The sequence below is a fragment of the Tenrec ecaudatus genome, chromosome 4 (genome assembly GCF_050624435.1).
Source record: "Tenrec ecaudatus isolate mTenEca1 chromosome 4, mTenEca1.hap1, whole genome shotgun sequence".
NCBI classification, from domain to species: Eukaryota; Metazoa; Chordata; class Mammalia; order Afrosoricida; family Tenrecidae; genus Tenrec; species Tenrec ecaudatus.
Genome location: NC_134533.1, coordinates 24,673,196 through 24,694,914, shown reverse-complemented (window position 1 = coordinate 24,694,914; position 21,719 = coordinate 24,673,196). Strand labels below are relative to the sequence as shown.

At 42.4% G+C, this 21,719-nt stretch overlaps 2 protein-coding genes across 19 annotated transcripts in view; one reads left to right on the top strand and one right to left on the bottom strand.

Annotated features, from left to right (window-relative positions):
• PHF21A (PHD finger protein 21A) overlaps positions 1–21,719 on the bottom strand; it is a 204,878-nt gene that overhangs the window by 109,539 nt on the left and 73,620 nt on the right. The window lies entirely within an intron of this gene.
• On the top strand, positions 9,915–10,658 carry LOC142446603 (small nuclear ribonucleoprotein G-like). The gene is made up of 2 exons (XM_075548356.1): positions 9,915–9,990; positions 10,510–10,658. The coding sequence occupies exons 1-2, from the start codon at positions 9,915–9,917 to the stop codon at positions 10,656–10,658; spliced, it is 225 nt and encodes a 74-aa protein (XP_075404471.1).

Genomic DNA, 21,719 nt, shown 5'->3' with positions numbered 1-21,719 from the left:
AGTGGTTTTGATTTGCAATTCTCTGTTAATGATGCTGAGTACCATTTCATAGGTGTGTTGACTAGTCGTGTCTCTTCTTTGGAGAAATGTCTATTCAGATCATTTGTCTTTTTAAAAAGTATACTATTTATATTTTTACAAACAAGTTTTAAGAGCTCTTTACAGATTCTGGATTAAAGTCCCTTATTAGACATATGATTTGCAAATATTTTCTCCAGTCCTGTGAGCTATGGGAGGATCATTTGTGATCACGAGAGTTCTTCAGTCTGGCAATGTCTCTTGCATCTTTGATGTCCTCTCTAACAAGGCTTTACTTAACCCAAACTCACAAAGATCTACTACTGTGTTTCCTTCTAAAAGTTTCCCAGCTTCAGCTCCGGCATTTAGATCTATAAGCCACTCAGAGTCAGACTTTCTATATGGTTTGCAAGGGTCCAGTGTCATTCCTTTGCTTGATGATACCCAGTTCAAACTGCTACCACTTCCTTTCATCACCATCCAACTCCAACTCCCTCAACGACAAGGCTTTCTCCCTCAGAGAGCTGGTCGTTTTGAACCGCTGCCCTTGCAGTTGGCAGCCCAACACCTAACTACTGTTCCACCTTTATCATCAAAGAAAGTAAAATGTCACTGACTTTTTTTGGGTGAAAGAAGTTTCTAAGAAGACCAATTTTTTCCCTGAAATGGCAAGTTAAGAATGCAGGGTGCTGGTTATAGACAACTGTTATTTAAGTTGCTGTCCATGGAACCGGCTCCGTGCCATGTCGATCTCGTGTATAACAAATGAAACACTGTCTGCTTTGGTGCCATCTTCATGATCTTTGGTTTTATAGAATTAGAAGCCTTCCAATGTGCAAGAGCACTGATGGCCCAGTGGGTTACACATTAGGCTGCTAACTGCAAGATCAGTGGTTCAAGCCCACAGGCTGCTCTGTGGGCAGAAGACAAGACTTTCTGCTCCTGTAAAAATTTACAGTCTATGGGTTGTGATAAGAGTTGTATGAGCCCCCAATAAAATGATTTTAAAAAGATTTACAGTCTCACAAATCAACAGAGGCAGTTCAACCCTATCTTATAGGGTTGCTATGAGTCAGAATCAAGTTGATAACAGTTGTGTTTTAAGTTTAAATGTGAAAAAACCTCTGAGCTCCATATTTAACTGGCAAAGCTCATAAAGAATACCTAACTCTCCCAAATAACACTGAAGGGGTAGGATTAATTATCAAAGACACACACAAAAATGACTAGATAGGAACTGATACAAGAAAAAAAAAAAAGATTAGAAGCAGAGAATAAAATCTTTTAAAAAAACCTAAATCCTTCTGAAAATAAAAATAAACTTGCATACTTCAAAATCGCAAAAACTATTCAGGACAACACTATTCTAGACTTTCTATTTTACAGAGAAAGGAAAATACTAAAGATTAGAAGAAACTGTGCCAAAATACTTATTTCAGAGCTTGGTTCTGGGAAAACTCAAATCCAAAATCCCTGTTTGCTGTATTCCAAACTGTGGAGGAGGGCACTGAAGGGCGCATGTAAAGTATGTTGTAGATTATCATGCAAATCTAGGTTCTAGATTAAGCCAGGGTTTCTTTATCATTTTGTCTGTCTGTTTTTCATGATTACCTTCCTCCAAAGAACCCTCTTTAGAGATTTTCCTTTAATCACCACTCTCAAGAAATCGGAATGCCACAAATATAGGGCACAGGATGTTCCTGGGTTGTGAACAATGCAGATAAAGATGGAAATACCTGCAATTTCTCACTTTTCCTGTGTGAATAGTAAATTATGTAACACATACAAATCAATGACTATGATACCTGGCACTTAAGTGTTTTGTTCCAAAAAAAAAATAGTAGCTGGTATTATTATACCTATGGTATTTTTTTTAAATATGCTCTTTACTTAACAATTATTGCCTATCTTTTTATTCAATAGGAGCTTATTCCACTGAACGCAGTTATAATTGCTTTAATGTCCCTGTATGCTAAAGCCAACATCTTGGTCATTATGAGATTAGTTTTCATTGATCGCCTTCTCTCTTGAGGGTGGTCACATTTTCCAGATTCTTTTGCATGTTTAGGAATTTTAGATTCTCTCCTACACATTGTGAATATCATGTTGTAAAGACTTTGGACTCCTTCGATTCTTTCAAGAGTATTGACTTGTGTTAGTAAGTAATCAATTTGATTAGATTCAACTCTGCAAACATTGTCTTGGTTTAATTGTTTTATCCTTAGGCTGCTTGGTCAGTCAGAGATTGGTGCAGAGTTTATATAGGGGATTTCCCGGGCTCTCATTTTCAGAATTCATTGCTCACTTTTCAGTTGCCGTGGTTGCCCTAAATTCTGGTTCTTCAGACCAGAGAGTCTACAGGTTTTCTATCAGCATTTCACGAACAAGAGCCTGTCCTCAGGCCAGATGACTTTAAAAACCAGGAAAGTCACCGAATGCGTTATGCCAGTCTATCGACGATGGAGTCTCCTTCTGAACCTGCCTATTTTCAGTTGCTTTACAGTATTTTCAGGGAATTGCCTTTTATATTTTTTCTAGAATTTGTAGCTGTCATCCACAGAATGTCGGTCTAATAGGAGCTTACCTGATCTTGACTAGAAGCAGAACCTCTTGTTATTATTTTGGAAAGACTCCATCCATCTGGAATGCAGTGAGTCTCTCTTTCGTCATGGCATGCTAATTTCATTACAAGCACAATCTCTTCTTCGGTTTGCTTAAGCTTTACAGTTTTACTTCTTTTTCCTTTTCTGAGCTTCTCAACTTCTCAAACTGCCTGAGACATTGGCAAGGCATTTAAAACTGAAGAACTATGCCCTAGCGCAACATTCTTAAGGTAGTCAGTCAGTGACTCCTTACTTTGCATCTTGGCAAACATGAGTAAAAAGACCGGTAAACCGCTTTCAAACGCTAGTCACCTGTTAGTGATCATCCGGGTCCAGAATGGACACTCAAGAACAGTCTAATATTCTGGAGGTGCCAGGCTCTTCTAAGTACTGTCTATGGGTTAGCCAATGGGCACCGCCCTGTTATTTGTGGTAATATTTTTTAAATTTTAAAGGAAGCTCAAATAAAAGCTATCCTTCTTATGCAAAAATACAATTGTAATGGTTATGATGGTATGTGATCATGACCACAAGGACACAGAGAGGCATACCACTCTTGGTGCTGGACAAACAGTACCTCTTAGGGTCAAATAAGCTTAAAAATGCTGAAATAAACCAGTCGCTACACATTAGATCAGTATTTGGCCTCAAATATTATGACAGCTGTAACACCACACATGTTCTTTTAACAAATAAAATTTGTTAAATTATATTTAAGGAAATATTAAATTAGTGAAATTGTCAGAATTAAGCTGTGTGTGTGCGTGTGTGTGTGTGTGTGTTGTTGCTCGTGAACTAAACAACAGGCTCCATAAAAGCTTTTCCTTGGAAGTCCCTCGGAATTTCGGTTCAAAAAATGAACCAATAAATAGCTTGGGGCCAACTAATTTCACTCCAGTGAGGCCTGGACTGAGACAAATCTTGACACCCTACCCCAAGCATAAAAGATACGCCAACTGAACACTTGAGAAAGAATCAGACTGCATTGTTCCCCAAAGGCTCCTTGCTTGAGGAGAGGATAATGGAGGGGAGACTGTGGCAGGGAGAACGTTCACTGGGTGCCTGCTCAGGAACAGCTAACCTAGGTCTGCAGAGTAACAACTGTGTTTCTGACAACGGGGCTGAAAATGCTTCCCACCAAGTTTTTCGACAGGCTTACTGGCTCTTGGGAAACTTTCCTTTTTTTCTCCCCTCCTTGCCTAAGCTATAGCTAAGGCCAAGGTCAAGGTCGAGGGAACATAAAAGCCTTTGACACAGACGAATGATGCTCCATCTTTAATTCAAAGTAATGCAGAACTTGCAGGGCCAAGATCTGAAGAATCCTGTATCATTTCTCACGCCCAGGTACTAAGATTCCATTGTCCCTTTAAGCCTCTGGAATTGTTGTGTAATATTTGCAAACTTTTGTATGCCAGGCTCTCCCCATCCCCCTTCAGAGGATCAGGCTGAGCACAGCCCTATCACACACATTCAGTAAGGTCAAGCACAGGCTAGCTGTAAGACAGTGTATTCCTGGACAGTAGCATCTGCAAGCCAAATAGAACTGGTGGAGGGAAACAGATGGCTTCTGAAAGGGGAAGAGAAGCAAACCTGAAGGTCAGGTGGGAGAAGGTGGGCGATAGAAGGGACCTGCGAGGAAGGGAGAGCAGCAGCCTATTTTCTCCCTTTGCTCGCCCCAGCTGCCACGGCACTCTCCTTGCGGCTTGCCAAACACAGCTGTAAGTGACAAAGAACAGCCACCATCCCACTCAGGGGGTCCCTTCCCTGCTCCACACTGTAAACTGTACTGAAATGCCAACTGCTTGCAAGAAAGGGCATTCTATACCCGCCGGAGCCATGCGTAACAAACGGCGGCAAATGAGCACTGAGACCTGTAGGTTCTCCGCAAGCCAGTCACACAGGGTGACCCAGCAAACAGTAAAGAGCAACGGAATCAGAGATTAAGCACTAAGAAAAGTGACTGATTTTGATTTTGTAGATTTGTCAGGCCCATGATTAACTCACCCAAAGAAAGACCATTCTGCATTTCATGTAGTCCACACATGCTCCATTTGCTGTGGGGCTCTGCTGTTTTGCAACTGAAAGAAAATTGACATGTCTTTCCCCAGTAGAGCAGGGACCGCCACCAGGGAAGGCCGCTGGTGAGAAAGGAGAGAGACTGGCCAGGAAGGCGGTTTCTTTCTTTGCTAGGCCACGGCCAGGGCCAAGGTAAGGGGGCAGAAGCAGCTTTTTACACACAGGCACGTGCTGCCTGCAGCATTCCAGTGGCCTTGCTCACGGCAGGAGAAGGCATGGTGACGAATACCGCTGGGTCTTGTTGAAGAAAAGCGGCTGGCTTCCTTTGATCAACTGAGTGGTGTGCTGATCAGTGTGATTTCCCTGTTCTGCTGACTGTGAGCGTGGTGGGGAGAGCAGGAGAGCTGGCTTCTGAGAGGCCCATGCAGGGAAGCAAATTCCACAGCTGTCGAATCACAGAAAGCAACACGAAATAAAAGAGGGCTGAACTGGAAGCAGACACCTTAATTCTGCCAGCATGTGCCTTACTCATATAAGCCTCTCCGGGGATGGAGCGAAGTGGGTGCTTCTATAATTTTATTCATCAACTGCACTACTAGACAAAACCATTAAATACAAGTGTTCTAGGGCAGAGCCCAACCTCCCCAAACTGTAATTTAAAACTTTTTAATCACTTCATCGTGATGAGGAAGAGAAAAAAAAGGGTTTTGTGCAATTACGACTAAAGAAATAGGAATATCCCTAGCATATGTGGCTCTTGGCATCACTGAGACAAAGGGCCCAGCACCTGAGTGTGTGCACAGGACAACAGCTGTACCCCCACCTCTCTTCTCTTTACCACACAAGCAGCTGCTGAACCAATGAGTTCACCTGCGTGCACGCTGTACAGATTTTCTTCCCTGTCAACTGCAAATTTTACCTAAAGATAAATACAGCCTTCATTCTCTGCGCCATTCAGCTGCTGCTGGGGAACACTTCTGTTATCTCAAATTTCCTCGGTAGATCAGCAGCTCACACACCATCGGCCCCGGGAAGGGTAGCAAAAGTAGCTTTCTAAGAGCATGTGCAGTCTCTAGTGCAACACACCACACTGAGACGGCTTCTCCCCAAAAGGGTAACTTTGTACCTTTCAAGTTTTAATTCTTAATACATGTGTGTGATTTCTTACGCTAGATCCGATCATTGCTGCTTTAGAGAGTAAATAGTCAATTGTAAATTGAGCAAAGTGCTTCGGCTATCCTAGTACCAGCAATGAAATGGATTAGGTCAGCAGGTGGCATGTCATTTCAGTGCTGCCTGGGGGCCCAAAATATAGTTAGGTCATTTTTCTTCTAGTGACAGCAGGAATGAAAACCAAACATTTAATACTACCTCCTACCGCCATTCTCATAGCCATCTTGGGCACAAAAGAACACACGGGAAGCCCCCAAGCCCAGACCTCCAGCCCCCAGGTCACTTCAGGGATAAGATACTCTGACTTAACCTGCCATTTTTAAGGATATCAACATTCAAACCCACTCTATAGTTATTTTCCTTAAAGAAAGAGGATGCGCTTTATATCTTAACTCAAGGGTCCAAGAATTGTCCAGTCTTCGCTCTTTCACATCATCGAGAAGGGATCAGAGGAAGAAAAGAGATGGGAGGAAGGATTGGACTTAGACAACAAACAGAAAGGAGGGTAGAGGAGGATCACGTGGCAGATGTGCAGGAGAGAGAGCTGGAACAATAACTTCTGCACAGATATAAGGAATGTTCCACAATGGTGGAACACTGACCAGTCCAACAAGCGTGTTTCTGTCGAGCCTCTTTGCTCCCATAGCTATTTCATCCTAGTAGAGCCTGGCACAAAGGTAGCCTCCCCAAAGTTCTTCCTGTGATACCAGCCAAAACAAGGTCAGACCAGTTAATAGGGTCTAAGAAAACAAAACCAACTGTTATGGGTTGATCCTGATTCATGGCACCCCAGGTGTGTCAAGAGTTGAACTGTGTTTCCTTAGGGTTTTTGATGACGAATCTTTTTGGAAGTAGGAGGCAAAGTATTTCTTGTGAAACATCTCAGTGTGGATTCAAAAAGCCAACCTTTCAATCAACAGCCAAGCACATTAAAGATTTGTACTACCAGGGTCTCCTAATAGTGTCTGTCCTAAACCACAGATAAAACCTCAGTCCAGCCATGCTTGAAGCCAGTTAATACAAGGGGGCACCCCCCCAAAAAACCTGAAAAAGTATGCATTTTTCCCAATAGGTGAGCATGAGCAACTCATTTTGAGTTAGTGCACCCAGTGGCATCGCCTAGGAAGGTTCTCTCTGGTCACAGTGAGTTTTTTTTGTTAATAGCAGTTTCGCTTGAACCTTGTTTTTTTGTGATGGCCAATTTAAAAGAACAGCATGCGGCTGTGAAATTTTCTTTCCTGCTTGGGAAAAATGCAGCAGAAACTGCTGCGATATTGAACGCAGCTTACAAGGGCAGCACTATGGGAAAAAGTCAAGTGTAAAAGTGGTTTATCGCTTCAAAAGGTAAAATGTCAATTGGTGACAAACCTCATTCTGAATATCTGTCAGCTTCCCAAACAGATGAAAATGTCCACAAAATTCATGCACTTGTGCTTTAAGACCGACAACGGACCATTGAAGAGATGGAGATGTTATCTGGACTATCTTGGAACTTGGTCTTGGTTCAACAAATTTTAATGGAAGATTTGGGAATAAGAAGAGTCACTGCAAAATTTATGTCTCGGGTTCTGACTGACCAGGAAATAGAGCGAGCAGCTTTTGGAAACATGTGTGCTCTGAAGCAACCCAGACTATTTTTCCAAGGTCATTACTGGTGAGGAAACATGGTACTATTCTTATGACCCTGAAACCAAACATCAATCTAGTCAGTGGAAGACACCATTGTCACCTTGTCCCCTCCTCTCCCCAAAAAAGCTCATCAAGTGAAATCAAAGATTACGACCATGCTCATTTGTTTTGTTGATGTGAGGGGGATAGTGCATCCACCAGGTCAGACGGGTAATCAAGCTTTCTATTTAGAGGTTCTGAAAAGACTGCAAAGCAGTGTGGGACAACAAAAGGCCTGATTTGTGGCAGATGGGGGACTGGTTTTGCCACCACAAGGAGCCAGCTCACACGGTCACCTCAGTGTGCCAGTTTGGGGCAGAAAGAAGCATGCCTTTCTTGCCTCACGCACCTTACTCACCTGGCCTCACTCCATGCAACTTTTGTTTCCATGAATGAAGAGGGACATGAAAGGACAGCCATTTTATGACTTACAAGAGGTGAACAAAACACAAGGGCGGTGCATGGAAGCAGCACACCAACATGGGTGATTGTGAAGGGCAGAGGGGACCAGGTCTCCAACAAAGGCGGGGGGAAAAATCACATCACCGTGAATAAGGGGAAGTGTGTGATGGGGACCCAATGCCCATCTGTAGACAGCTGGACATCCCTTGCAGAGGGGTAGTGGGGAGGAGATGAGTCACTCAGGGTTCAGTGTAGCAACAATGAAACTCAAAACCTTCCTCTAGTTCTTGAACGCTTCCTCCCCTCCAACTATCATGATCCCAATTCTACCTTGCGGACCTGGTTAGATCAGAGGATGCACAGTGGTACAGATGGGATCTGGAAACACAGGGAATCTAGGACGGAAGAACCCCTCAGGACCAGCGGTGGGAGTGGCGACACCGGGAGGGAAGGGGGTGTAGAAAGGGAGAACCGATCTTGGGGATCTATGTGTAACCTCCTCTCTGGCAATGGGAAGGTGGGTGAGGGGAGACACCGGGCAGTGTAGGATAAGATAAAGTAATTATTTATAAACTATTAAGGGTGCAGGGGAAGCGGGGAGTGGGGAGGAAGGGGAGGGGAAAAAAAGGAAAACGAGCTGATTCCAGGAACCCAAGTGAAAGGTGAATTTTGAGAATGACGAGGGCAATGAATGTATAAGGGTGCTTTACTCAATTGATGTATGTATGGATTGTGATAAGAGTTGTATGAGCCCCAATAAAAAGATTAAATTTAAAAAAAACAAGGGAGGTGCTTGTCAGCCACCCAAACAGATGAGTCTGAAAAATGTTTCCAAGAATGGAATTGCAGATTTGATAAATGCATTATCAAATGAGAGTACTTTGAAGGTGATACGGTTGTTTTGTAAAAAATTTAAATATATAGCTTTGGGAGAGGGATTCCGATTACTTTGGGGTACGCCCCTGTACATCCCTGAACTAACAAGTTATGAGTCAATAAAATCCTTCTTTTGCTTTAACTTTGAGAAGAATTTCCATCACCAGAAATCACCTCTTCACTAATACACTAGCCATAGAGTCTCATTATATGGCTCCAACTCATTATAAACGTTTTTTTGAACTCTTAATTGGAAGAAAAGTTTATCTTACAAAACTAAAACCAGTTTCAGTGCAACATAGGAGGCACTGATATTTTAGCTTCCACAGAAGTTAGGGATAGAAGCTGTTCATGTGGCTAAATTGCTCATAGTTACTAGTGCTGGTAAGAGAACATTCTACGTCTACTGGCGTTCTCATCACTTGTCCCGGTGAAGCCTCTGAAATCTTTATCAAGCCAGATAATCGCTAGTAAATCTTTAAGTATGTTTGTTCTCTTTTGTTTTCAGTTAACAAGGCTTTAAGAAACCCCTTCGTGAGCAGCTCTGACCAACCCTCTGAAGCAGCTTGCCATGATGGGTAAGGAAAGGGACCGTAGAAAGGTAAAGTTAGCAGTTGCATCTTCAGAGGATGTGTGCTCACTCGCGTATGTGGAGTTTCAGTGTCCCTGCATGTGCGTATGTGCTGGGAGGGGCAGTGAAGGAGTCCTTCACATGAAGGCAACCCTAGGATGAAACGCAGCTGTTGGAGTTGGCCCTATTAAATAGGTTCCAGCCCATGGCAACCCCGAGTCCTAGTGGTGTAGCACTTTTAGCACTGGGCTGCTGAGCACACGCTGTGCAAATCTACCAAGGGAGAAAGATGAGCCTTTGTGCTGGAGTAAAGGCTTACAGTCTTACTTAGAAGCCCTGTGGAGTTCTACTGCGCCCAATAGGTTTACTGTCAGTTACAATTGACCCTCGCTTTGCGTTTAGTTTTTTTTTTAACTTTAGCAAGCATGATGCCCTTCTCCAAGGAATGGTTCCTCTGGATAACATATCCAAAGTAAGTAAGACCAAGTGGTGCCATCCGTGTTTCTAAGGAGCATTCCGAGTGAACCTCTTCCGAAATGGATGTGGTCAGGTTTTCAAGGCAGCGCTGAACCTTCAGAGAAGACACAATGGGCAAAGTTCATCTGCCCAAGTTGAAAAAATTTATGGGCAAGAAGTTATCAGTGAAATTCAATGGTGGCAGGCATGTTGAGGCAGTTTATTGTGCCAACCTGGTCAATAAACCCATGTGGGGTTATTGAAGGGTGGAGGGATAAATGGCTCAGTGAGCCTCATCTTTTGAGTTCTTGGGTCTCTTGCTTTCTGATGGTCGGACCAGGGTGCAGCTGCCTTAGCCAGTTCCCTGCTTTAGCTGGCAAGGCTCACTTCCTACAAGACATCCCTGAGGAGAAGCCACAGACCTACCCCTATGCAGTCCTGAGTTCTGGAGCAGCCAGCCGTGTGGACACCCCTGCCAGCGCTGAGATGCTTACACATTCACTGACTCGGCTTTCCTCCTGCAGTCGGCATCATTGCATGTGTTTTGTGAGATGCAGGAGGACTTTGTGGATTGGTGTTGGACATATGGGTTAATGTTGGACTTGTGGGTTTGGGCAGCACTGGGTTGGGATGTTTTCTTGATGTACACTTAACCTTTATATATAGCTCTCTCTTACACATGAGTTTCTGTGGATTTGTTTCTCTAAAGTACCCAGACTAACACACATGTCCATGGGCTCCTTCGGGGATTTGATCCCTTTATGAATCTTGTGATAGTTGAAAGGGTGGAGATGGCAACCAGTGGACAACAGGACAATAATAGAATGGTGGTCATACAAGGCAACTGGAGCATCATGTTAGAAGTCCTGGAGTGAGTATAAGTAACGGCTGTATTCAACAGTCTGCATCAATTGCTGCCACACACCCGCTCTCCAAGGGACCTGCTTTACTAGTGTGAAAATGAGGCTATATCCATTTATCACGTTCCGTATTTTTGTTAAATAAACTTTTGTAATAGTCAAAAAACCAAAACAAAATGGATTTGTTCATTCTTCCGGCAGTCCATGGACCATTGGTTATTCTTCACCAACACCATTTCAAAGGCATCAATTCTTCTTCGGCATTCCTTACGCACTGACCAGCCTTCACACGAACATGAGCTGACTGATAATGCCACGGATTGGGTAAGGTGTACCTCGGCCTACAAAGTGGCATCTTTTGCTTTGGAAAGAGGTCATTTGACATGGGGCAGAGGTCTGTGTGGCACATCTGTCCAATGCAATACACGTTCTTTGGATTCCTGCCTGCTGCTTCCATGGGTGTTGATTGTGGATCCAAGTAAAGTGAAACCCTTGACAGCTTCAATATTTTCTCCATACAATGAAGTGAAAATCTCGGAGCTTCAACCTGTCAACATCTCCTTCTCCTGAAAAACATTCTTCTTTTAAGGGCAAAACTGGACTATTAAAATTACACTTTCAAGTGGGTGAAGGGAGACATCGAACAGTTTTAAGACATGACAAAATAATAATAATTTATAAATGATCAAGGGTTCATGAGGAACGAGAGGTGGGGAGGGAGGGGAAAAATGAGGAGCCAATACCAAGAACTCGAGTAGAAAGCAAATGTTTTGAGAATGATGAGGGCAACAAATGTACAAATGTGCTTGACACAATGGACCGATGTATGGATTGTGATGAACTGTACAAGCCCCAATAAAATGATTTTTTAAAATTACGCTTTCAATTAACACGTAACTAAAATGTATTGTGTATTTTGGAATCTGATATAGTGTCTTGTAAAAATGCTTGGTTTCATCGCTCAGTTTCTTACATATCTTGTAGATAATCAGAAGGAATCAAATACTTTCTAAAATATATGTACTTGGAATCAAAAGTTTCCACTTGACCTGTGAGGCACAACGACGACGGAAGATTCCTAGTGAAATGAGTATCTTAACGTGCAGTTTATTAATGTCCCGTCCTATTTGGAGTGATAAAAATGGAAGCAGACATAAGTAAAACAATCCCAACTACATTTTGCAGCAACTAGAAAGAGAGAAAAAATTAATGTTAACTTTCAAAGCTTCTGGGTCTAAAAATTAAGTATGAATATAATCTTTCTTAGGAGAATTTATTTAAAGGTATTTTCAATACCTTTGACACCAGTGAGAATTTGTTCATTGTAACTACATTCTTTGACTGGTAAAAAAGAACCCAGTGGCTCAGCATTTTCAACCTTAATCAGTGTTTCATATAAACCGAACATTAATATTTTAAAGCAGACAAAAGATAGGATGCTTTTTAAAAAGAATCTGACCCACTAAAATTCCTCTGAAAACTAAAACACATATTGGTAGAAGTGGCAGACTTACATAGGATAGAGCAACTGATGAGTTTCAATCCAACTCATTATCTTCCTTTTATATTTTTCTAAAAAGCAAAGCTAAAAGTTAAGAGTATTGATATGCTCGTACTCTCTGTAAATTACATATTGTGTTTCTTCTCTACTAAGATCAAACAAATCAATAATTGACAAATCAACACCATATGTAGCTGTCTGGAGATACAGGCAGAGTTTAGAGACTTGGGGATAGAACTACCTCTTTTGGTTTAGTGTCATCAGATTTAGGTGGACAGTATCAACTTCCTCCTCACACATCTTTGTATGTGTGGGTCCTACTACCCCAAATTCTAACTAAATTGTTTTAAAATGTGGGCCTGGATACAGCATTTTCCAAAAGCTCATTAGGTTAGTCTAGAGGACAAGGCAGGGTTGAAAACTGCTAGTCCACAAGTGGATGTGGATTTGACCTTCAAGACAAACATGAGATTTTATCTTACTAACTGTTCTACAAGTATGGAGACAGTTACTACTATTCAAAGCACTGTTATTTTCAGTAACATGCTACAAGAAGGTAAGTCCTTTCAGAAGAGTCTTGTTCATTACTGAAGCCATGTGGAATGTCAGGCACATGATAGGCAAGCCATAAATATTTGTGGTGTGAATAAATTAAATGCCCCAAGATTACACTTCTGTTTCAATATCTTGAAGCAACAGTTCTCTTATTAATGAGCGGTAGTTATTCAGATAAGAGAAAAAGTCATGTGAACCAGCAAATTATATATGCATATCTAAGCACGTCACTGTCACTTAAATAAACATTCACTTTATAACATTGTGACAAGAACTGGACATATGTTTCCATAGGTGGTTGTTGCTCAGCGACTCTGTGGACAACAAAAAGCAGTCAGTCCTGCCTCTTCCTCACCTTCCTCAGGGTCTTCTGCTGATCCTCGACTTTCCTAAGCATGCTACCCTTCCCCACGACCTGGTTCCTCCTGATTCTGCGTCGAAAGTACACATGACAGTCTCGCCATCCTTGCTTCTAAGGAGCATTCTAGCTGTAGATTTGTTCATTCTCCTGAGAGTCCATTGTATATTTAATATTCTTCTCTAACACCATAATTAAAAAAATATTTTATTGGGAGCTCTTACATATATCATAACATTCCATCAATCACATAAAACAGTATTGTACAATTGCTACCAGAGTCGGTTTCAAAACATTTTCTTTCTTTCTTTATATAGATGGCATATAATATTTTAAAAATATCATTAAACAATGTTTTATTTAAGGTTAAGTACAATATGAGGGGATTTTTTAAAGTGTATAAAAAATGAATTAAATATAAATGGCATCATCCCACTTTTTTAAAAATCATTTTATTAGGGACTCATACACCACCCATCTCAATCCATACATATATCAATTGTGTAAAGCACATTTGTACATTCGTTGCCCTCATCATTGTCAAAACTTTTGCTCTCCATCAAAGCCCCTGGCATCAGGTCCTCATTTTTTCCCCTTCCTCCCCACTCTACCCTCCCTCATGAACCCTTGATAATTTATAAATTATTATTTTGTCATATCTGGCTCTGTCCCACATCTCCCTTCCCCCACTTTTCTGTTGTCTGTCCCCCAGGGAGGAGGTCAAATGTAGGTCTTTTAAATAGGTTCCCCCTTTCCAACCCACCCTCCCTATGCCCTCCCAGTATCGCCACTCACTCCACTGGTCCTGAGGGGATCATCCACCCTGGCTTTCCTGTGTTTCCAGTTCTTATCTGTACCAGTGTACATCCTCTGGTCTAGTCAGACTTGCAAGGTAGGATTTGGATCGTGATGGGGGGTGGGGGGAGAAAGCATTTAGAAACTAGAGGAAAGTTGTATTTTTGATCGTTGCTACATTGCACCCTGACTGTCTCGTCTTCTCCCCAAGACCCTTCTGCAAGGGTATGTCCAGTGGCCTACAAATGGGTTTTGGGTCTCCACTCCGCACTCCCCTGGCTCATTCACTATGGTAAGATTTTTGTTCTGATGATGCCTGATACCCGATCCCTTGACACCTTGTGATCGCAGAGGCTAGTGTGCTTCTTCCATGTGGGCTTTGTTGCTTCTGAGCTAGATGGCCGCTTTTTTGCCTTCAAGCCTTTAAGACCCCAGACGCTATATCTTTTGATAGCCAGGTACCATCAGCTTTCTTCACCACATTTGCTTATGCACACATTTGTCTTCAGCAATCATATCAGGGAGGTGAGCACACAATGACATGATTTTTTTGTTCTTTGATGCCTGATAACTGATCCCTTCAGCACCTGTTGGCCACGCAGGCTGGTGTGCTTCTTCCATGTGGGCTTTCTTGCTCTATGCCAGATGGCTGCTTATTTACCTTCAAGCCTTTAAGACCCCAGACGCTATCTCTTTTGATAGATGGGCACCATCAGCTTTCTTCACCACATTTAGTTGTTCACCCACTTTGTCTTCAGCGGTTGTCCAACACCATAATTTAAAGGCACCGATTCTTCTTAAAGTCTTCTAATCCACTGACCAGCTTTCACATACACATGAAGCTACTGAAAATACCATGTGTTGGGGAAAGGTGAATCTTAGTCTTCAAAATGGCATGTTTTGCTTTTTAACACTTAAAACAGATTTTGTAGTAGATCTTATCAATGCAGTATGTTATTTAATTTCCTAACTGCTGCTTCCATAGGCACTGATTGTGGATACAAGTGAAATGAAATCCTTGACACCTTCAATCTTTCCTCTACTTACCATGATATTGCTTACTGACCTAGTTGTGAAGATTTCATGTTGCGGTGTGATCCACCAGTAAGTGCTCTAGTCCTCCTTGCTTTCAGGAAGCAAGGTTGAGGGTCAGAGTGCTGCAATGTCCTTCTTACACAAACTTGTCACTGCAAGGCATTCCCCACCCTTCCACCATTTTGCTTCTTTTAAATGATGGTATGAACTTCAGACACTGAAGCAACGGAAATGTAGAATCTTCCTGAGCATCTACAATTTACCCCATTCTTTTGGGAGTCATTTAAAAAAATCATTTTATTGGGGGCTCATATAACTCATCACAATCCATACATCCAACCATTGTGTGAAGAACATTTGTACATTTGTTGCCCTCATCATTCTCAAAACATTTGCTTTCTACTTGAGTCCTTAGTATTAGCTAACTTTTCCCCCTCCCTCCCTGCCACCCCCCTCATGAACCCATGATAATTTATAGATTATTATTTTGTCATGTCTTATACTGTCCGAGGTCTGGGAGCCATTTTTAAGTAGCTCCCCTGTATCAAGTTTTTCCCAAAACAGTAACGTGGTTTTAATGGATATAGCTTGGTTTTTTTTTCATAATCTACTGGTTTATAGTTAAATGGTATAGTTAATATGGCAATAAATGAAAATTCAAACCTACTCCAGTCATGTTGATTCCAACTCAAAATGGCCCTATAGGGCAGAGAAGGAAGGTGTCACATTATCCCCGTGACTGTAATTCTTTAAGGAAGCAGGCTAACTTTTGATTTGCACTCAGCCTACTTCACGTCCTGGGCTCCTTATGACATGGCATTTAACTCATTGCCACTGAGTTAATCCCAACTCCTAGCGACTCTTTAGGACAAAGCAGAACTGCCTCTGTGGGTTTCTGAGACTGTACATCTTTGCAGTAGTAGAAAGCCTCACCTTTCTCCTGAGGAATAGCTGGTAGTTTTGATCTGCTGACCTTGGGTTAGCAGCCAAGTGCATGACCCACTTTGCCACCAGGGCTTCTATAATACTGCAAGTTAATTTAATTATAAGGGCAAATGGCACAGACATTGGGGAAAAATGCAACTCAGTCCTGAGAACCACTGGCCACTGGCGAGTGACCTGTGTGAGTATTCAGACAGCTATGGACGGACTGGGCAGAAGCGAACAGAAATGGGAATGGCGATACCAAAGGGGAGGGGGAAGGTGGGACGAGGAGGAGAGGAAGTGGGACTGGTAGCTAAGATTGCCACATAACCACACCGCCAGCTCCAGGGGACGAAAAACAGAAAGCATGGGGGAAGGGAGACAGTAGTCAGTGTAAGATATGGAAATAACAATTTATCATTTATCAAGGGGTCAAAAGGGTGGGACGGGGGGTGTGCATGAAAAAAAGGAGGAGCTGATACCAAGGGCTCAAGGAGAAAGAAAATGTTTTGAAAATGATGATGGCAACAAATGTACAAATGTGCTTGACACAATGGATGGATGTATGGATTGTTTTAAGAGTTGTATGAGCCCCCCAATAAAATAATTTTTAAAAAATAAGAAAAGAAAATGATGATGGGAACCTGTGTACAAATGTGCTTGATACAATTGATGCATGGATTGTTATAAGAGTTGTAAGAACCCCCAATAAAATGATACTTTAATTTTTTTTAAAAAAAGGAAGGAGTGACGGACGAGTGCGTGACAGTCAGCCAGCAGGTCAGTTTCTCTCCACTGCCTTCACTATTATAGAACTGCTGTCCACAGGTTTCTTTGCACAGACCTTTCCAAGACTCCACAGAGCAGTCATTTCATCTGAACTGAGAACCAGAGAAAACATCGCCAGGCCCATAGTCATGGAATCTCTTCATCTAAAATGCCCTACTAATTCAGAATACATCCGGGCTCTCTAACGCACATGTAAGGTATTTGCAAATTAACTATTAGGGAGAGATTCTAATTTAAATTAGAATCCAAGATGTGTCTAAGTACAGAATTTTTTTTAAATGCTCAGCACTTTATTGTTCTTAGAACCGCTGTAGTAAAGCCTCAAACGAACCCCGGGAAGTGAGTGGCACAGCTCCGCTCTGCTGGTTTCAGAAGCGCCTCCCAGTCTGCAGGTATCTCCAATGAGGGCCCGCTGGCAACAAAGAACTGCTGCCACCAGGAGGCTCTGCAATGTCCCTTTTAGGGAAAGTTTTGAAATGGAAAATATTCTTGCTTCTTTTGACAACATCATCTCCATAAAAAGGTTTTTGGTGTGTGTTTTTTAAGTGAAGTTATAGCATTTCTCTTCCCCAGCCCTTAGGAAACAAGGCTCTCCCACAGAATGTAAAAGCTTAAATTTTGAGTTCTATCTTGGAAGAACATTATAGAACTGCTTTAACTTTTTAAAATTGGATGCAAGCTTGCTTTTATTTAAGCCATTTTCCAAGAGAGCTGATAATACCAACTTTAAACTGTGGGACATCTAAAAGGAGCCACCAAGGAAACCGCCTGCACTTTTACTGCCCGGCCGTGTGGGCCAGCAGCTACGGGGAAGATGAGCAGAAGTCATGACAGAGTAAACACAGAGGTCAGGGCAAGGGCAAAAGTAAAGGCTTCACCTTTAGGCATCGGAGAAAGTCTTGATTTTTTTTTCCAAATTTGTCTGGGCGAATATTATAGTCCAGATATTATAAAATGGCCTATTTATAAATAGACCCTTACAAGGAACTTTTAAAGAAGTCCTGGTGGCATACTGGTTATGCATTTCGCCGCTAGCAGTTTGAAGCCACCCGTGGTTCCAAGGGAGAAAGGTGAGGCTCTGACCCCCACAGAGCGTCTGGAAGACTCAGATGGGCCTATTCTACTGTCCGGTCGGGTCACTACGGGTCAGAAATGGCAGTGAGTTTGAGAGCACCATTTTATCAGAGAGAGTGGAGAAGTTTGTGAAGAGCTTCTGTCAATTTCTAGAAATCTTAACGTGTTCAAGATGGACATTTCATTTCTATTGTCCATCAAATGCTTCCCCACTTCTGTGTACTTCACGAATAACAAATCAGGACTTAGCTGAGGGTTCTGTTTCAAAGCCCACAACACAGGGACACGTTAGGATTAGCGATGGGCCCTGGGGCTTCGTGAGAATGCAGCCGGCCACTAAACACCTCTGAGAACAACACTTGCTATCCTCCCCTGGGCCGAGTTCCGCAGACAGTAAGTATTTATAAGCACAGAGAATTTAGCCTTTTGCTAGGCCAATGGGCTTTTTAGTCATCTATTTTTAAAATTAGTCATGTGCCATAACTCATACAGAGATCAGATTTTATCTTTGCTAAATATAGTTAGAAAAATTCAAATGATTAACATGCGTACTAAGGAAAATACTAAGTATTGGTGAAAAAATAAAAAAAAATATTAAGAATACTAATCTGTATAGGCTTTCATGAAAACTCGAATGAAGGTTTTTTTCCCTCCAAACTCATTCTGTGTTTGATAAAGGGAAAGAACAGAACTACTCATTTCACTGGACCATGTCCAGAAGGTTATTAATGCTTGAGGCCTTTTTGTTCCCATCTTAGAACCACAGAAGCAGTTAGAACTATATGCTGATTAGCACACTCAATCAGCCTTAATCTTTGGATGTCTGTGCACTTTATAGGGAGGGCTTTGTTCTCAGTCGTGAAAAGCCTTTCTCAACCTGCAGGCCTCATTTCGATCACAGTGCCTCAAAAAGTACCTCCGTGATTACTTTCTCAATAACCACAAGGATGGCACATAACTAGTACTGTTCTAGATGCAGAGGACTGTTAGCTTCATACAGACAGTGGATGCTAAGAATATTAAGGCTTAGGTTCTTCTGGTTTTAAGATCACTGCAAGAAATGCAGTTTCTTGAATTACCTAAGAAAGTTTGTACTTTTGGTTCCTTGAGTTTTGCTTTCTGAATAGGGAGCGAATCGGTGTCTCTTTTAAAGGGTCACGGAGGAGATGAGCCAGTCAGGGGGCAGTATAGCACCGTTGAAACATACAACTTTTCTCTAGTCTTTAATGCTTCCCTCCCCCAACTATCGTGACTCCAATTCTACCTTACAAATCCGGCTAGACCAGAGCATGTACACAGGTAACGATAAGAATTGGAAACACAGGGAATCCAGGACAGATAAACCACTCAGGACCAATATTGAGAGTAGCCATACCAGGAGTGGAAGGGGAAGGTGGGGGGAGAAAGGGGGAGCCTATCACAATGATCTATGTATAACCCCCTCCCAGGGGGACGGACAACAGAAAAGTGGGTGAAGGGAGACATGGGTCAGTGTATGTGATAAGAAAAAATAGCCCCCAATAAAATGATTTTTTTAAGATAAAATAATCATTTATAAATTATCAGGGGTTCATGAGGGAGGGGTCAAATGAGAAGCTGATAATCAAGGGCTCAAGTAGAAAGAAAATGTTTTGAAAATGACGATGGCAACAAATGTACTTTACACAATGATGATGCATGGATTGTGATGAGTTGTACGAGCTCCCAATAAAATGATTACAAGTAATAATAATAAAAAATACAAAGATAAAGGTCATCTCTGATACAAGTCCTGTGGAAGTATGCAGAGTTAATGAAGACCTTACTGTTAACGGCGGCGGCGGCTGTGAGTGGCTTCACAGGTGCCCTCAGGCAGCCCGCTGCTCTGCAGCTTGTCCCAGAACACCAGCTGCCTGTGAGCCAGCCGCTCTGACTCACGGGGACCCATACACAAGACAGAACTGTCCTTTCAGATTCTCAATGACTGACTTGGGGCAGACTGTCCGGTCTTCCTTCCAAGGTGCTGTGGGTGGACTTGAACCTCTAACCTTTCAGGTAGCGGCCTAGTGCATTAACCATTTATACCCCCAGGTACCAGAGCTTACACGGCTCATTCAAGAACGGGCCCGTCCAAACAGAGATCAGTTCTCATGAGAAGGCAATGCCTGCCAACCTTGGCTAAAATGTAACACAGACTTTCCAGGCAGAAATCATACTCAGAAGATGAAAGTATAAAATTACGATGCTTAAGGAAATTTTCTTCTAAAACCTAGTCCTACCCGGCACATTCTGAAGTCTGCCACTGGGTGAATTAACTGCTAACCTGACTGGCAGGTACAAAACACTAGCTGGACAAATGTCTCACCGGTTTTTGATGGAAATTCAAAACACACCTCTTTTCGTACTTAGCAAAGGTTTTTCTGTCACTTCATTTTCCAACTTGGAAGGAACTCTAGGCCTGCAACACTTCACCTCTAAGAAAATTCTGTTCAATATCAAGGATCTCAAATAAACTACTGTCTCTTGGGGGCGGGGGGGAGGGATGCTAGAGAAGAATGATGTCACTGAATCTGCACAAACCAAAAACTAGAGAGCCAGTAACTCCACCTGCACCACTGATGCCTATCACAGAAGCGGGGAGGAGCTTGGAGGGTAAGATGCTAATATTTTTAAGATATCAATTATTATGTCCTCACAACTTCCGATCAATTACTTGGAAAAATCAAACACAGGAAGAAAGCAACAGGCACTTGTGGGTGCTTTCCTTTTACACTAGGCTTGACTGTGCTGATTTGTTGGTATAGCAAAATCTGATAAGGACTTCAAACGCAGTACCCTTGGGAAAGGCGCACTCTGCTCAATGGCGGGTACCCAGAAGGTGAGTTCAAATGGCATCAAACTTCTACTTAAGTCCTATAGGACTGAGACAATCTAGCAGCTGGAAGGGTTCCTGGCACACAGGAAGTGCTCAAAAAATATCTGACAAATGGATGGGTCATTAAAGTTGTCACTAGATTCGCGGTGGTGGTGGTGGTGGTGTACCTAGCATGTGAAACAACCACTCTTAACAAAATGACTGAAACACAATCTTTTAGGAGAGAGCATATCAAGCTCAGAAACTTTCTGTGATAGTTGCCTGGCTTACAACGCTCTTTGCCTGAAGCATTCTCTGATACAACAATTTTTGTACTAGTGACCTGGTCTCTAGGCCTATGCTAATTGGACATCTGACTCACACCTAGCTCACTAAACACACTTTCCAAAAACAGAATAAGGACAAGCCAGTGAATATGAGGGAGTCTCTCGAGTGGTGTGCCCCAACTCACAAACTGTGCAGGTGTAGAAGTTTTTTGCCTGCCATGTGTGAAAAGCAGCATGGGAAATTGTCTGTAGATAAAGGGGAAATGAAGCAAATGAAGCAAAAGACAAACTGAGGCAAGAAAAAGCCTCTCTGGTGCCAGTCTGAAAGGCTGCGCTGTTTCTTCTGTCTTGAGTTTCTGAATTACGATGTTGGGAAGAATATTCAAAAAGTACCATAAATTTCCAGAAGAAACAAACAAATGTGTCCTGGAAGAAGTACTGCCAGCATGTTCCTTAGAAGAAAGGATTTTGAGATTCTGTGGCGCATACTTTGCATGTTATTAGGAAGGACCAGTCACAGTCTCCTCATGCCTGGTAAAGTATATTGTCAGCAAAAGAGGGGGGCCCTCCAGATCGCCTGAGAGAGTAGCTTCAACAACGGGCTCAAACAGAGCAACGACGTGGAGGAGGGTGCAGGACTGGGCAGAGTTTGTTAGGCTGTCCACCAGGTCACTCTGAGTCAGGCAGACTGAACAAGAAATTAGCAGACTGTGATTACATTTATTTATTTTTGTATGATAGCTTATTCTTGGGACTGAAGATTACTTCACATTTACCACTTACTGGGTCTTCCATATCCTCCTCCTCTTTAAGATACGGGAATAAAATGTCTACAGACCTACAACTACCGTCTCAATGAGGCTTAAAACACATCGTTCAACCTACCAGTCGCGCTTTCTTAGGTCTTTCGTTCTCACGCCCGACC